This window comes from Panulirus ornatus, chromosome 10 (assembly GCF_036320965.1).
Source record: "Panulirus ornatus isolate Po-2019 chromosome 10, ASM3632096v1, whole genome shotgun sequence".
Classification (NCBI taxonomy): domain Eukaryota; kingdom Metazoa; phylum Arthropoda; class Malacostraca; order Decapoda; family Palinuridae; genus Panulirus; species Panulirus ornatus.
The window spans coordinates 54,583,810-54,601,325 of record NC_092233.1 but is presented as its reverse complement, the minus strand read 5'-3'; the positions used below and the strand labels follow the sequence as shown (position 1 = coordinate 54,601,325).

The 17,516-nt window shown below is 47.4% G+C and overlaps 1 protein-coding gene across 1 annotated transcript in view; it reads left to right on the top strand.

Moving 5' to 3' along the window:
- The window catches only part of LOC139750957 (roundabout homolog 1-like), a 28,610-nt gene extending 12,926 nt beyond the window's left edge, over nucleotides 1-15,684 (top strand). Inside the window, 5 exon segments of the mRNA XM_071665898.1 lie at nucleotides 12,054-12,517; nucleotides 12,519-12,633; nucleotides 12,894-14,426; nucleotides 14,603-15,249; nucleotides 15,251-15,684. Of these exon segments, the coding sequence (XP_071521999.1) occupies nucleotides 12,054-12,517; nucleotides 12,519-12,633; nucleotides 12,894-14,426; nucleotides 14,603-15,249; nucleotides 15,251-15,538 (3,047 nt within the window). The 3' untranslated portion in view covers nucleotides 15,539-15,684.
- Nucleotides 15,685-17,516: the final 1,832 nt, after the last annotated feature.

The window sequence follows — 17,516 nt, the reverse complement described above, 5'->3', positions numbered from 1 at the left end:
TTTACCAGGAATACTCAACAAACTTATACCTCTGTAATTTGAGCACTCACTCTTATCCCCTTTGCCTTTGTACAATGGCACTATGCACGCATTCCGCCAATCCTCAGGCACCTCACCATGAGTCATACATACATTAAATAACCTTACCAACCAGTCAATAATACAGTCAACCCCTTTTTTAATAAATTCCACTGCAATACCATCCAATACCATATATATATATATATATATATATATATATATATATATATATATATATATATATATATATATATGTATATATATATTGCTTCAGGAATGGCTCGTTCGGGACTTAAGCTATTAATTCGGAAACAGATCAATAGAATGCTGTCATATGGTGTACCGAGGTCAGCGCTGCGAACAACGAGCAAGCATAGCTCTTGAGGGGTGATGGGGACCCCGTCTGTTATACATATTTAAGCCACACGCTCCGTCTGTGTTGATCTGTCTCTCGACACGAACGATATACAAGCAAGTTTGGATCTCTCTCTCTCTCTCTCTCTCTCTCTCTCTCTCTCTCTCTCTCTCTCTCTCTCTCTCTCTCTCTCTCTCTCTTGGCAGTGCTTCCACTGTGATTATGCCAAGGCTGGCCACTGGTGTGTTAGATGAGCAACATCTTCACAAGGGCTGGTGATGGGGCGGGTGGACGAGGCAGGCCTCAGAGAGCCTGTGTATCCTAAACACACACAGGAACATAAGGACACATACTGCGCTGGGGTCTGGTGTCCATACGAGGCAGCTCCTTATCACAGCCTCTCTCTCTCTCTCTCTCTCTCTCTCTCTCTCTCTCTCTCTCTCTCTCTCTCTCTCTCTCTCTCTCTCTCTCTCTCTCTCTCTCTCACACACACACACACACACACACACACATACGTAGTCATGCATTCTGAACCTGAAACATTCAGTAGGTAAGCTCTTTGGCAAACTTTGTTCCACTCATCAACGACTTACGTTCCTAAATCATTGCTTTTCCCCGAGTTTAAAACTGCTATCGTGAGTGTGATCTTCACTGGAGGTTGTCATGATTTGATTTATGTCACCTTTATTTGGCCCTCTCATACACCTGTAAGAGTCGAATATATATATATATCTTTCTTTCAAACTATTCGCCATTTCCCGCCTAGCAAGGTAGCGTTAAGAACAGAGGGCTGGGCCTCTGAGGGAATATCCTCACCTGGCCCCCTTCTCTGTTCCTTCTTTTGGAAAATTAAAAGAAAAAACAAGAGGGGGGGGATTTCCAGCCCCCCCCCCCCCCCCCCCCCACGGGATAGGGGAGAAAGAATGCTTCCCACGTATTCCCTGCGTGTCGTAGAAGGCGACTAAAAGGGGAGGGAGCGGGTGGCTGGAAATCCTCCCCTCTCGCTTTTTTTTTTTTTTTCCAAAAGAAGTAACAGAGAAGGGGGCCAGGTGAGGATATTCCCTCAGAGGCCCAGTCCTCTGTTCTCAACGCTACCTCGCTAATGCGGGAAATGGCGAATAGTGTGAAGAGAGAAAAAGATATATATATATATATATATATATATATATATATATATATATATATATATATATATATATATATATATATATATATATATATATTACTCCGTACTCTACGCCTATCTAGAATATGCAAATTGTATTTCCTTATTTTCCTTTTCTTTTGCCCGTGAGGAAAAAGTGATGACGGAACTGCATTGGTCGAGGTGTGGCCTCTGGAGAGAGAGAGAGAGAGAGAGAGAGAGAGAGAGAGAGAGAGAGAGAGAGAGAGAGAGAGAGAGAGAGAGGTGTCGCTACAGTACAGCCTCCGTACTTTTATCTCTAGCATTTGAAATAGATCTCAAGTACCCCCCCAACACACGATATACTATGGTCATTTAGAAGCTACAACTTCAGTTTGAGGTCATCCTTCAAGTGTCAAGCCCACCACTGACAACCAGACCAGCCCCCGGCCGTGGCGTCTACGTGGGGGTCTGCCTAGCCAGTGGCTTCCAATTGCTTGAGTGACTAACAAGCCCCAGCCCCTGCAGCCTGGGGGTCAGCCCGGACTCTCAGTGGGTAGCACGTCCCCCACACACACTGCATCACCAGGTATCGACTAGGTCTCCTGTGGCCGCTCAGGTTACCTGGGGAGAAGCTATGCCACCTCTGTGGGGTCTGCAGCATCAGGGGTTATAAGACTCGTATCATTGTGTTACATCTCTAGGGGTTATAGGACTCGTACCACTGTGTTACAGCATTAGGGGTTATAGGACTCGCACCATTGTGTTACATCTCTAGGGGTTATAGGACTCGTATCATTGTGTTACATCTCTAGGGGTTATAGGACTCGTACCATTGTGTTACAGCATCAGAGGTTATAAGACTCGTATCATTGTGTTACAGCATTAGGGGTTATAGGACTCGTATCATTGTGTTACAGCATTAGAGATTATAAGACTCGCATCATTGTGTTACAGCATTAGGGGTTATAGGACTCGTACCACTGTGTTACATCTCTAGGGGTTATAGGACTCGTATCATTGTGTTACATCTCTAGGGGTTATAGGACTCGTACCATTGTCTTACAGCATCAGAGGTTATAAGACTCGTATCATTGTGTTACAGCATTAGGGGTTATAGGACTCGTATCATTGTGTTACAGCATTAGAGATTATAAGACTCGCATCATTGTGTTACAGCATTAGGGGTTATAGGACTCGTACCACTGTGTTACATCTCTAGGGGTTATAGGACTCGTATCATTGTGTTACATCTCTAGGGGTTATAGGACTCGTACCATTGTGTTACAGCATCAGAGGTTATAAGACTCGTATCATTGTGTTACAGCATTAGGGGTTATAGGACTCGTATCATTGTGTTACAGCATTAGAGATTATAAGACTCGCATCATTGTGTTACAGCATTAGGGGTTATAGGACTCGTATCATTGTGTTACATCTCTAGGGGTTATAGGACTCGTACCACTGTGTTACATCACTAGGGGTTATAAGACTTGTACCACTGTGTTATAGCATTAGAGGTTATAAGACTCGCATCATTGTGTTACAGCGTTAGGGTTATAAGACTCGTATCATTGTGTTACATCACTAGGGGTTATAGGACTCGTACCGCCATGTTACAGCATTAAGGGTTATAGAACTCTTAACACAGTTTTACAGCAAGGAGCAAGGAGGAGAAGGACAACGAAAAGGAAATGGAAGGATGAAATGAAAGATGGAAGAGGATGAGAGGCGTGCATGGGATAAAGCAAAGTGGAAGTATGTGGTATACAAGGGGCGACATGCTGCAGCGGGATGAACCACGGTCTATGAGGTGGTAAGGAAAAATGAATGCTACTGTAGGACTTTAGCTTCCATGTCAACCAGCCATAATCCTCAAACAACGAGCAGCCCTGGCGGAGAGGAACTGTAGCATTCTAATGAGAGGCTGGACCGCGCAGGCGTGACCCTGGGGCGGCCACAACAGCTGGCAGAGCGGGAGGGACTGGCGGCGGCCAGACCCACCACAGGAAGCCAGAGACGTATATCATCATAAGATATGTCCACACGGGGTCATTACTGTGCCAGGACCCAAGGCCACTACCACCACAGGTAGCCAAGGGGGTCACGTCCCACGTGGGGATCACAGTGCTGGGAGGAGGTGGAAGAGGAGGAGGAAGAGGTGGAGGAAGAGGTGGAGGTGGAGGAATCAGCATCCTCTTAATTTATACATAATTACTGTGAGATAATTACCCGTTCTTTAGGCTGGGAAATAACTCCCTCTCTCTCTCTCTTTCTTGTGGGTAAACTTCTGAAAACCTACCTGTTCTTTCCTCGGCCCTGAGGGAGGTTTGGAGAACTAGAAACCGTTGTTGGTAGTTCACTTAATCCTCAGTAGAAACCGGATTCTCATATTCGCTCTCATCATGAATTCTTAAAGAAATTAAAAAAAGAAAAAGAAGTCAACAGCCATTATTGCTAGTGGGTTACCATCTGGCTTGTAACTACGCACCAGGAGGTCCTACTTAGTGCTTGGGCGAGACGGTAAGCAACAGGCGTGGCTAACTTGTGGGGTTGGGTTCGGCCAGCCGAGGACAACATAGTCTGGTAACGGACGGACGAACGGACCACCACCAGTGCTCGGGCGGCGCTTGGCAACGACAATAGCAATCACAACAACTGTAATAACAACCTTCGTTAAGGGTGTGAATGATTGGTAACGGAGTCTTTAGTAAAGTAGTAATGATTGGTAACGGAGTCTTTAGTAAAGGAGTAACGATTAGTAACGGAGTCTTTAGTAAAGGGGTAATGATTGGTAACGGAGTCTTTAGTAAAGGGGTAATGATTGGTAACGGAGTCTTTAGTAAAGGTGTAATGATTGGTAACGGAGTCTTTAGTAAAGGAGTAATGATTGGTAACGGAGTCTTTAGTAAAGGAGTAATGATTGGTAACGGAGTCTTTAGTAAAGGAGTAACGATTAGTAACGGAGTCTTTAGTAAAGGGGTAATGATTGGTAACGGAGTCTTTAGTAAAGGAGTAATGATTGGTAACGGAGTCTTTAGTAAAGGAGCAATGATTGGTAACGCAGTCTTTAGTAAAGGAGTAATGATTGGTAACGCAGTCTTTAGTAAAGGGGTTATGATTGGTAACGGAGTCTTTAGTAAAGGGGTAATGATTGGTAACGGAGTCTTTAGTAAAGGAGTAATGATTGGTAACGGAGTCTTTAGTAAAAGGTGGATATAAGGAATTGGTAACGGAGTCTTTAGTAAAGAGGTAATGATTGGTAACGGAGTCTTTAGTAAAGGGTAATGATTGGTAACGGAGTCTTTAGTAAAGGAGTGTAGCTGATATGATTGGTAACGGAGTCTTTAGTAAAGGAGTAATGATTGGTAACGGAGTCTTTAGTAAAGGAGTAATGATTGGTAACGGAGTCTTTAGTAAAGGGGTAATGATTGGTAACGATTAGTAAAGTATGATGGTACGGTCTTTAAGTAAAAGGAGGTCTTAATGATATTGGTAACGGAGTCTTTAGTAAAGGGTAATGTGGTACGTCTTAGTAGGTAATGATGTACGGAGTCTTTTAGTAAAAGAGTAGTAATGAATTGGTAACGGAGTCTTTAGTAAAGGAGTAATGATTGGTAACGGAGTCTTTAGTAAAGGGGTAATGATTGGTAACGGAGTCTTTAGTAAAGGAGTAATGATTGGTAACGGAGTCTTTAGTAAAGGAGTAATGATTGGTAACGGAGTCTTTAGTAAAGGGGTAATGATTGGTAACGGAGTCTTTAGTAAAGGGGTAATGATTGGTAACGGAGTCTTTAGTAAAGGAGTAATGATTGGTAACGGAGTCTTTAGTAAAGGGGTAATGATTGGTAACGGAGTCTTTAGTAAAGGGGTAATGATTGGTAACGGAGTCTTTAGTAAAGGAGTAATGATTGGTAACGGAGTCTTTAGTAAAGGAGTAATGATTGGTAACGGAGTCTTTAGTAAAGGAGTAATGATTGGTAACGGAGTCTTTAGTAAAGGGGTAATGATTGGTAACGGAGTCTTTAGTAAAGGAGGTAATGATTGGTAACGGAGTCTTTAGTAAAGGAGTAATGATTGGTAACGGAGTCTTTAGTAAAGGAGTAATGATTGGTAACGGAGTCTTTAGTAAAGGGTAATGATTGGTAACGAGTCTTTAGTAAAGGTAATGATTGGTAACGGAGTCTTTAGTAAGGATAATGATGGTAACGAGCTTAGTAAGGTAATGATGGTAACGGAGTCTTTAGTAAAGAGTAATGATGTAACGAGTCTTAGTAAAGGTAATGATTGGTAACGACGGAGTCTTTAGTAAAGGGTAATGATTGGTAACGGAGTCTTTAGTAAAGGGTAATGATTGGTAACGGAGTCTTTAGTAAAGGGTAATGATTGTAACGAGTCTTAGTAAGGTAATGATTGGTAACGGAGCTAGTAGTGAACGAGTCTTAGAAAGGTAATGATTGGTAACGGAGTCTTTAGTAAAGGGTAATGATTGGTAACGGAGTCTTTAGTAAAGGAGTAACGATGTAACGGAGTCTAGTAAAGGAGAGTAAAGAGTTGTAACATCTGTAGATGAGAACGAGTCTTAGTAAAGGAGTAATGATTGGTAACGGAGTCTTTAGTAAAGGGGTAATGATTGGTAACGGAGTCTTTAGTAAAGGAGTATGACAGTAATGAATGGTGCTGGCGAGTGTAAGGAGGTCTATAGTGTTATGGAAAATATCGTCACAACAACTCAATTCAGGTGTGTCGAACCCCCATCCCACACACACACACACACACACACACACACACATACACATACACATACACCTACACCCCTACACTGTGATATCGGTAATGAGGCAGCAGCATGTGTGCTTAACTTAGGGCCGTCGGCGGGGGAGATGAGAGAGGATAAGAGATGCAGCCATTCTCGGTGTTAGCCGAAGAGAGAGAGAGAGAGAGAGAGAGAGAGAGAGAGAGAGAGAGAGAGAGAGAGAGAGAGAGAGAGAGAGAGAGAGAGAGTTATCTATATGTACCCCGACTCGCACAGACCCACATGATCCTAGCGAGGTGGTCTGGCCTTAATACACACAAAAAAAATGCAGTCCCCTCAAAAGCAGTAGAAGAAAAGGATAGCAAAATAAAGGCTCTCTCGTCACCTACCCTCCTCCACTCCCTCCGGCAACACGCCAGACGGGAAACAGGGAGAAAAAAAATACCTTGCTGAATTATTAATCCTGCAAGGTATTTTTTTTTTATGGAAAGTTGCAAAGTAGATCGAACATGAATATTTCATGCATCCCATCACCAACGACATGAATATGTCATGCATCCCATCACCAGCGACATGAACATGTCACGCATCCCATCACCAACGACATGAACATGTCACGCATCCCATCACCAATGACATGAACATGTCACGCATCCCATCACCAACGACATGAACATGTCACGCATCCCATCACCAATGACATGAACATGTCATGCATCCCATCACCAACGACATGAACATGTCATGCATCCCATCACCAACGACATGCATCCCTTCACTTCTTGTTATAAAGACAACAGTCAGGATAAACTTGAGCTCCAGCCACCCGACTTACCACGTCTGTCTCATTCCCGATGTTGAAGAATGATACAATAGTTCCTACTCTCTCAGAGCAGGTGACGTGGGTTAATCAATGTTTGTTTATTACCGCAATATGGCCAGGGAGATATGAGTGGTTGAGAAGGTTGTATGATATACCACAACGTAATGATGATTGATTAGATGAACTATTCTATATCAGAGAGTGACAAGTGATCATTAAGCCTAATTTTGAATTTATTAAAGGTGTTGCTAAGAATAACATTTTCTGGGAGTTTATTCCACGCATCAATAATGTCGTTGGTCGAGATATTTCATGCAGTCCAAATTAGCTCTGTGAGTTCTATGTTTTAGTCCATTGCCTCTCGTTGGTATTGCTGGCGCTACTGTAAAGAAATTTTCAATATCGACGTTGTTGAATCCTTTAAGTATTGTAAAACATTCTATTAATTTTCTTCGGAGACGCCTCTTATTTAGGGAAGACATGTTTACTTCCTTCACACTATGAGTGTCCTTTAACTTGAGGCCCATCAGTTCATAATCAGTTTTTTTATGAGATTTATAATCTTAGCCTATCTTCTTCAGTTCATATGGCATTGCCGATCTTTCAAGGGCAGAAAAAAAATGAGTGACTGAAGGTTTCTGTGATCCGCTTGTAAAAAGAGGAAAACGAAATATTCTCGACATAAGCTCATGGGGCAGATCGAAGTCCAGTGATGGATTTGAGAAAGTGTTGGGGATACACTTGAAGATCGGATGCCCTGATATGCACCTGGTGGAAGCTATACCAAAATTCTCAGTCTCTTGCCTGAGACCACGAGGTGCTCAGTGTAGCTTTGACCAGGCAATGGTCAGGGGGTCTTCTGTCCGCATCTGTATCACACAGGCTGAATTCAGCCCATTGATGGTCTGTGGTATCGAGTCACTGCCAGTGATGGATACTGCCCAGAGTTGGATTCTGGTTGTGGCTAAGTGGGTCTGAGGAGGAAGAGGTGGGTTAAGGCCAGCTGTCGGGAGAGGAACAGGGGATGGGTGGTGGGTCAGCTGTAGATAGAGGAACAGGTGTGGGTTGTGATCATGTGTGGGCAGAGGATCAGGTGGGTTGTGGTCAGATGTGGGCAGAGGATCAGGTAGGTTGTGGGCAAAGGATCAGGTGGGTTGTGGTCAGGTCTGAGCAGAGGATCAGGTGGGTTGTGGTCAGGTCTGAGTAGAGGATCAGGTGGGTTGTGGACAGGTATGAGTCAGAGGATCAGGCGGGTTGTGGTTAGGTCTGAGCAGAGGATCAGGCGGGTTGTGGTCAGGTCTGAGCAGAGGATCAGGCGGATTGTGGTCAGGTCTGAGCAGAGGATCAGGCGGGTTGTGGTCAGGTCTGAGCAGAGGATCAGGTGGGTTGTGGACAGGTCTGAGCAGAGGATCAGGTGGGTTGTGGTCAGGTCTGAGCTGAGGATCAGGTGGGTTGTGGTCAGGTATGAGTCAGAGGATCAGGCGGGTTGTGGTCAGGTCTGAGCAGAGGATCAGGTGGGTTCTGGGCAGGTCTGAGCAGAGGATCAGGTGGGTTGTGGACAGGTCTGAGCAGAGGATCAGGTGGGTTGTGGACAGGTCTGAGCAGAGGATCAGGTGAGTTGTGGACAGGTCTGAGCAGAGGATCAGGTGAGTTGTGGACAGGTCTGAGCAGAGGATCAGGCGGGTTGTGGTCAGGTCTGAGCAGAGGATCAGGTGGGTTCTGGGCAGGTCTGAGCAGAGGATCAGGTGGGTTGTGGACAGGTCTGAGTCAGAGGATCAGGCGGGTTGTGGTCAGGTCTGAGCAGAGGATCAGGTGAGTTGTGGACAGGTCTGAGCAGAGGATCAGGTGTGTTGTGGACAGGTATGAGTCAGAGGATCAGGTGGGTTGTGGTCAGGTCTGAGCAGAGGATCAGGTGGGTTCTGGACAGGTCTGAGCAGAGGATCAGGTGGGTTGCTGCAACAGTCGAGAGTGCACAGGAGTTAATTAACTTATTGCTGATGGTCCTTGTTAGTGCCAATCAGTGACATGTTATCTTATAATGGGAACAAGTTATGGATGGTGTTCCCGGCGGATGAGAGACATTTAGTTTAATTACCTTTTGGACTGGCTCGTCTATCAACGGTAATGGAGCGCCTATGAAGACTGATGGTGATTTGGATTTCAAAGTTGATGCAGGAGTACATGCGTAACACAGGAGTAATGCAGAAAGTGGGTCGATCGGTTACGAAGCTTTTCCAAACAAGGTTTTACCCATAAATTTCCACAAGATAAAGATTTGTCAGATTATATCATTATTTTCTGACGCCAGAACCATTTTAACGGGGCTTCTGCAGTATTAGAGTTGCGCTCCGCGGTGGAACAGGGTAAGGTACGTTCCCCATGGGTGGAATCGCCTCGAGGACGCTCTTCTGCTTCCTGTTTGCTGATGATGCTACAGCCCCGTCTAAGTTACCTGCTGCTTGTCGTGTTACCAGTTCTATCTCTCTCTCTCTCTCTCTCTCTCTCTCTCTCTCTCTCTCTCTCTCTCTCTCTCTCTCTCTCTCTCTCTCTCTCTCTCTCTCTCTCTCTCTCTCTCTCATGCACATAGAATTGAATACAACAGCATATGAAGAGTGATTAATCTTTCCTATGTTCTCTAATTTTCTACGTATCTTTCTACCAATAGGTGAGTGTTCAAACACCAGTTGTCCAAAGACATAAGCTTTCTCCTTCACAGAAGCATCATCAGAAATAGTTGAGGAAAAACAATATCAAACGAGGTAGAAATATAGAAAACCCATTACTAAATACACCAAGTTAGGCCATGCGAGACCATTACTGTCCGGATGTGGAGTTGAGGTCAGGTTGGTCTTGTCTAATTCTCTCTGACTCTCCTAACCCGAGACCGGGTTGGCCAGCGCCGCGTTCCTCCTGACCAGAAATGGCGGACTTGGTAGCTTTTGACGGGTCAGTATATATATATATATATATATATATATATATATATATATATATATATATATATATATATATATATTTATATATATATATATATATATATATATATATATATATATATATATATCATACAAACCTCTAACAGCCAGGATCGAAATCGGGACCCCTGTGCCACAGGCAAGAATGCTACCGCTAGGCTATGGGCCTGGCTAATAGGAAATAACTATTCGAATACTTTGTACTCGAATACCCTTCGTCTCACGTTGGTGAGCAACGGGGTTTACACCGGTTATTTCCCAACAGGCGCACATAGCCAGCAGATAGCATTTTACCGAACCTAAGTGTACAACGCGAAGGTACATGAATACGAATAAAGTGCATATGAACGCGCAGGGTATTCGAGTACAAAGAATTCGAATAGTTATTTTCTATTAGCCAGGCCCATAGCCTAGCGGTAGTATTCCCGCCTGTGGCACAAGGGTCTCGGGTTCGATCCTGACTGTTGGAGGTTTGTATAATATATGTATATATATATATATATATATATATATATATATATATATATATATATATATATATATGGGAGGTGTGGAAGACGTTACAATAGACAACGATTCAGATACGGAAAGCACGGAACAGTATACACTGTGGAACGTGACATGAAGAGTGGAGGCCAGGAAGCCACAAGCTTAGACACGGATCTGAAGGAGGAGCCTCTGACTCAGGTGTGGAACGGAAGGGAGAAAATGTCGTGGAAAAAGAACTGGGTAGTGGAGGCAAGGGAACCACCATAATCTCGATAAACGGACACGGACAGAGAGAGGACCGAAGCAAAATAAAGAGCATAACAAATGAATAACTCAGTGCTCAAAGTTGGTCTATATCAAGTATGTTTTTGGCAAGACTAGTGCATAGTACTGTGGAAAATGTAAATTCAAACGCCCAAAACAGAATGTATAAACTTGCTCAAGAGAGTCAAGCACCGCTTTAGGGAGAGATATAGGTTTTACCACCCAGAAAATAAGCAAATCAACATTAGAGTCGTGGTGTTGCTTTGAGCCAGAACTGTTACATGTACTTCGAGACGATCCCAAAACACGTAATTTTCAGATCATACGCGAGGTCAAACGGAGAAAGGAGGAGATCTGCCCGACTTCGAAGTGACACTGGCTTCCCTTTCTGACAAGCAATAAAAGAATTCAAAAACATCTGCCAAGCTCAACAGAACAGGACGAATCAACCTCCACAAAACAACTTAGAAACAAGACACGTAACATTCTTCATTCATGCCGTCAACACACGGAGACTTGAATCACACTCTGTAAACAAAAAAAAAAACGCGACAACGGAGCATTACACAGGGACATGAGAGACGCACTCTTTTGAAAACACTATATTAGGGATGTCATCTGGCCTCGAGGCACCACCCCATTCCAAAAGAAGATTAGGGATGTCATCTGGTCCACACGCCTCGCCTTTGTTCTGAGAGAGAGAGAGAGAGAGAGAGAGAGAGAGAGAGAGAGAGAGAGAGAGAGAGAGAGAGAGAGAAGTGCTTTCAGGATCACGAAAAAAACGGATTACTGGAAGGGGCTTAGGATTATTGAGAGGCATTAGCAAGGGTGAAGGAGGGGAGTGCCGGGTGTAGAGGGGGAGAAAAAAAAACCACAGATCGATAAAAAGTGACTTTATCAGCTTTATCGGACGTCGAGATAGCCACAGCAACGTCGATACGGAAAATTTACAAGAAGTGTAGATGTCAGGTATCTAGTGTAGTCACACCTCCGCCAGAACATGATGTTAGTGCCACACAATTGTCTTCTGGCTCTCCTTCAGCGTCCTGCGAGTGTCTCGCTCCGGTGGCAATGTTGATCACCCTCACCCGATCATCACTCGTGTTAAATTGAATACCACCGTAACTTTATCCTTTGTGAAGGGCCGCCGGAGGCTCTGGTTAACAGTTATGCATGTTTTTGTTAAGGGCTGGAGGTCAAGGGGAAGGAATGTTAGGTTATGCTGGTAACATATGATCTTCCCGCAGGCGGGCCGCCTGTAATCAAGGAGCACCCGAGCAGTATTGTGGCGCGCCGCAACGACCCCGCCACCCTCAACTGTGCCGCCTCAGGGGCCGCCCGCATCAGGTGGTTCCATGACGGTGAGGAGGTGGCCACGGCACCACAGGCCTCCCGCTCCCACCGCGTCCTCCTGCCCTCGGGCTCCCTCTTCTTCCTCCGTGTCACAGCCACCAAGAGGGTCAGCGATCCCGGCACCTACTGGTGCGTGGCCTCCAACAGCTACGGTGCCACGCGCTCCCACAACGCCACGCTGACCGTGGCTGCCATAGCCTACGACTTCCAGAGGCAGGCAGAGCCCCTGGTCAAGGCTCGCGTCGGGGACTCTCTGGTCCTGCCCTGCCAGCCACCCAAGGGCTCCCCTCCGCCGGAGTTGACTTGGCTGAGGGACGGCCTTCAGGTGACGAACTCAAGCCGCGTGAGCGTCACCGATGGCGGGCGACCTGGTCATCAGCCAGGCCGTCCAGGAAGACTCCGCAGTTTACGTGTGTCGCGCCCACAACGCCGCAGGGACCCGAGAGTCCCCGCCCACCCAACTCACCGTCATGAGTAAGTTCCCAGATGTTGTGTCGCTTCAGGTTTAGCTTGCTAACAAGAGAAATTAAGTGTGTGCTTGAGATGATCGTTTTTATATAGTAGTTCACACAATTTATGAAGCTATTCCCATTGCCGTATTCAATATGCTGGATGCAGATGTGTTACATATCTTGGATAGTCTTACCCATATCGTCTGTGTCGAGTTACCTTCAGTGGCGGTGCTGCCACGAGGAGTGATGACATCAACTCAGTATGATTTTGTTTCCCTTCAGCGCCTCCGTGGTTCGAGGAGCGGCCGACCAACGTGACTGCCGCGTCGGGCGTGATGGTGGAACTCAAGTGTCGGGCGCGGGGGTCGCCCACGCTCACGGTAACCTGGCGACGGCTAGACGGCAAGATGCCGCTGGGGCGCGCCACCAAAGAGGATCAGGGGCTGGTGCTGGAGCAGGTGACACCCGTGGACTCGGGCGTGTACGTATGTGAGGTGGAGAACGAGGCAGGCATCGCCGCGGCTCAGGCCACACTCACGGTCGTCGATGCCCCCGAACTGACAGAGCGACCTCAGAACCTTCAGGTGAAGGTTGGTGAGACGGCGCAGGTCACATGCCGTGTGGAGGGCAAGCCTCAGCCGCTGGTACTGTGGCGTCTCCCTACCCTCGACAGAACCGCTCTCCTCAGTCCCGGGCAGAGCAGAGGTCACACCTCTGTGTCTGACGACGGCCATACTCTCCTCCTGGAGGCGGCGGCCACGCAAGATAGTGGCACCTACTACTGCTGGGGAGTGAGTAGTGGCGGGGGCGTAAGTGGGAGAACGGACGTAGTTGTGGTGCCAGCTTACCCACCGCCCGTTGTAGGAATAGGACCCCAGGACCTAGTAGTCGCCCCAGGAGGCACCGCCTCCTTCCCCTGTGAGGTTGTGAGCGAAGCGGCCGAAGCCAAGATCTCCTGGAAGTACCGAGCGGCCGCCCACCTGGTACCTCGCCTGCTCTCCCAAGGCTCAGCCGACCCTCGGCTTTCCCTCCCTGAGAATGGCGCCCTCATCATCAAGGACGTGCGTCGAGACGACGCGGGCATCTACACCTGCCGCGTCAGGGCGGCCACGGGCACAGTGGAACAAGAAGCGATACTGCAAGTGAAGAAAGACGCCCCTTATGATCCCAAGCCACAGCTGATGCCCCTGCCTCCCACCAAGCCTCGAACTATAGGCGTCAACCAGACGGCGGTGCAGCTCAGCTGGCTACCCAACTCTCGCATGAGTGGAGAATCTGAGCAGTGGTACACGGTGGAGTACTGGCGGCAGGGCTGGGACGAGTGGCGGGTGGCTGACGCCATCATCAGGCAGGAGTCGTGCGTAGTGAGCCAACTCACACCCGGACACACCTACACCTTCCTGGTCCGCGCCGTCAGCAGCAGAGGGGCGTCGTTCCCCAGCCCTTGGTCAGACCCGGTCACTACCCGCTCTACCAGCGACTCGAGCCTCACTGTGGACCAAGTCCGTCATGCCCGCCGACGTCTCTCTCGCCCTACTGTTACGCTCACTGACGCCGCCATCACCGCCTCCGACAGTGTCTTGCTCACTTGGGACTTCCTATCCTCAACGGAGGAGTCCCTGGAGGGTTTCTTGTTGTACTCTGTGGCCAAGGATGGCACTCTGCATGTAACCACTGTTCTAGGGACTTCGTCTTCCTCTCATCTACTCCAAGACCTGCGTCCCAACACCCTCTACACCTTCTTCGTGGTCCCCTTCTGGCGGAGCGTCGAGGGCACCCCATCCAACTCTTATTCGCTCACCACACCTGAAGACGGTAGGTCATCTCGGTTCCTCACACTGCTTATGACAATAACTTCTGCTTTGTGTATTTTGCTGTTTAGTGAAACTGACCTGTTTTTACCTGACGTTCTTTTAGATCGTTATGATGTATAATTCTGTTTATTGGTCTAATGTCCAAAGTTAATTTAACTTGTTTACTCTCATCCACAGTGCCAGCGGCTGCGCCAGGCGACGTGCGCGTGACGCTGCGCGAGGAGGGCTCTGTACTCATCAAGTGGTCGAGCGTGAGTGGCGAGGAGGCCCGCGGGGTGCTGGTAGGTTACCAGGTGATGATAAGCCACAACGGTAGCCAGACCACAGAGACGGTAGTAAGCCCCTGGCTGGAGGCTCGCGGCCTCCTGTCCGGCCGCCTCTACACCGTGCGTGTAGCGGCCCTCACAGGGGCGGGTCCCGGACCCTTCAGCGACCCTGTCTTGTTAGATGTTGGGCCTGGCGGCAACCAAAACCGTCAGGAGGCTGACACTTCAGACGACCGCGATGGTTCTCTGCTCTACGCCCCTCCAGAGCTGGCCTGGCTGATGTACCTGCTGATACCGCTGGTGCTGGTGCTGCTCCTGGCCACCCTGTTCTACGTGAGGCGTCTGCGGCAGAAGGCTCCATCTGCCGAGCCTCCCCACGCCCCTGCCGTTTACCAGGACCCCTCAACTTACACCGACCACCAGTCCGTCAACATGTATAGCGAAAAGAATTTGTGGCCCCCCTCAGATAGCGACAGAGACTCCAGTCTGTCCTCGACGCGGTTACTATGTCCAGTCCAAATGGTGAGCGAGTACGCTGAGCCGCGGGTACAGCGACCCGCCTGAGGCGCTCACAGAGCCATACGCCACCACGGCGCTCCTGGCACCCGAGGCAGCCCGGCTGAACCAAGGAGTGCCCTGGCGACACCACAAGAAGGAATCAAGTGAGCAAGTCAGCTGGGCGGATTTTCTCCCGCCCCCACCAGCCTATCCACCACCCAACGACCTTGACCTGGGCGACCCAAGTCACCTGCAGGGGACCAGGAGGATGCTGTCCACCTCGGAATATGAAAACATGAGCAGTTCGGAGGATTACGGGCGGCCGTGCGATGCAGCCTCAAGGCGCTAACGTGATGCATGCACGTATAACAGGCATCGAGACCTGCCGAGTGTTACGTCAGGTCTGTCGCCCTCATGGCTAACCCCAGGGTCCAGGATGATTGTCACCTTCCCTCCCTCCCTCCTTCCCTCCTTCCCGACTGTCCAGCAGACCCACCACGCTCGACCATAATAGTGCCAGCACCAGCTGAAGCAACACTACCGGCCAGGCAGCAGTACACAGTAATGCCTATGCCAAGAGACACTTTAAACGTAGCGAGACATCCCAAAGTGCAAGTGCCGTGTGAGTTAATACCAGTTCTAGTGCCGGTACGAGCAGGCCTGGTGTGTGGTGTGGCTGTGTTTGTATGGCTAGTGGATGTGACATCATGGAGTTTCAAGAGCGGAAATGCCACCTGAATCAGCACACTGGTCATCACCGTAACCCATAGTGCTTGTTGCAAGTCCGGGAGGTTGAAGACCAGCCCTAATGCAACAAGCATCACTGACAGTGTCTGTGACCTGTCACATACAACGTGGTATACCAGTGACAAGTGTCAGCTGACCTAAGAGACTTGCCACACACCAACATACGCCTCAGTCTGTGAGCCAGGAGACAATGAGCGCTGGTGCCACACACATACACACACAAAGGGTCTCCAGCTGACAGTAGTGTTAGTGCCTCTTAGTCAAAGCGTGAGCGCTCCTTCCCTCACATCTGACTTATCATATAATGCTTTACTGTAGCTAGTACCAAAGTTATGTTATAGTGCCTGAAAAGAAAAAAAAATAATGTATCTATATTTGTTTTCTGTTTTGCGGGTGTTTGTGTGAGGGGTATGGGGTTCTGATGGCCTCGACATCTCTTGAAAAGACTTTCGATCCCGCTTCATTTGCTTTATTACAATGGTGGCGATAACGTCCACTCGTCTCACTACTGAGTTCTCTTTATGTCCATCAGTGAGTTAAGTTTGGGCCGTGTGTTTTAGTGACATGCCCACCATATTATATCTTACACCACATCCTTAGACGGCATAAGCCTACCATACCCTGAGTTATATAGCTAGTTCTTACCACATCATGATTATAGTCCTACCACACCCCGTAGTAGTGCGCCTACCACACCCTGACCACACTGGTGCGAGGAGCACCTAGTCCATTTCCCTCTACCATCATCATGTCATCATGGAGATAATGCCTTATGGACCACCATCACTGCCCTAAAACACTCGCGAAGTTCTAGTTAAGTACACCCGCCACATTCTAGGTATACTGGCCTTACCTCCACTACACCCTAGTACTACAGCCACAACACCCTCCACACCACCCCCTACACTCTCCACGACACCCATGTGGTACTACCACACCACCCATACTCCACACAATTCCAAAGCAACAAGGTAACTGATACATTCATCCTATGGTGCCACATGAATGCTGGCGCTGTTGTTATTCAGAACAAGTCATTTATTGTATATATGCAGATGGAAGATTATTTTTTCATTAAAAAGCATTTTAAAGTACAAAGGATGTGTGTTTGTTACGTCATATACCTTTTCAGAGATTTTTATGCATATTTATAATATTTAATTTATATGGACTCATTTTGTTCTGAGGTAAATGGAAGACTCACACTGTTTATATATATATATATATATATATATATATATATATATATATATATATATATATATATATATATATATATATTCCTATGAGTCCACGGGGAAAATGAAACACGATAAGTTCCCAAGTGCACTTTCATGTAGTAATCACATCATCTGGGGAGACACAAGAGAGAAATATAAGTCAGTTGATATACAACGAAGTGACGTAGCTAGGACGCCATTTGTATATATATGTATATATATTATGTATATGTGTGTAAGGTGTGAAACGTCTGGGGTAAACCATGAAAAGGTCTATGGGGCCTAGATGTGGGTAGGGAGCTGTGGTTTCGGTACATTACACATGACAGCTAGCGTTTGAGTGTGAACGAATGTGGTCTT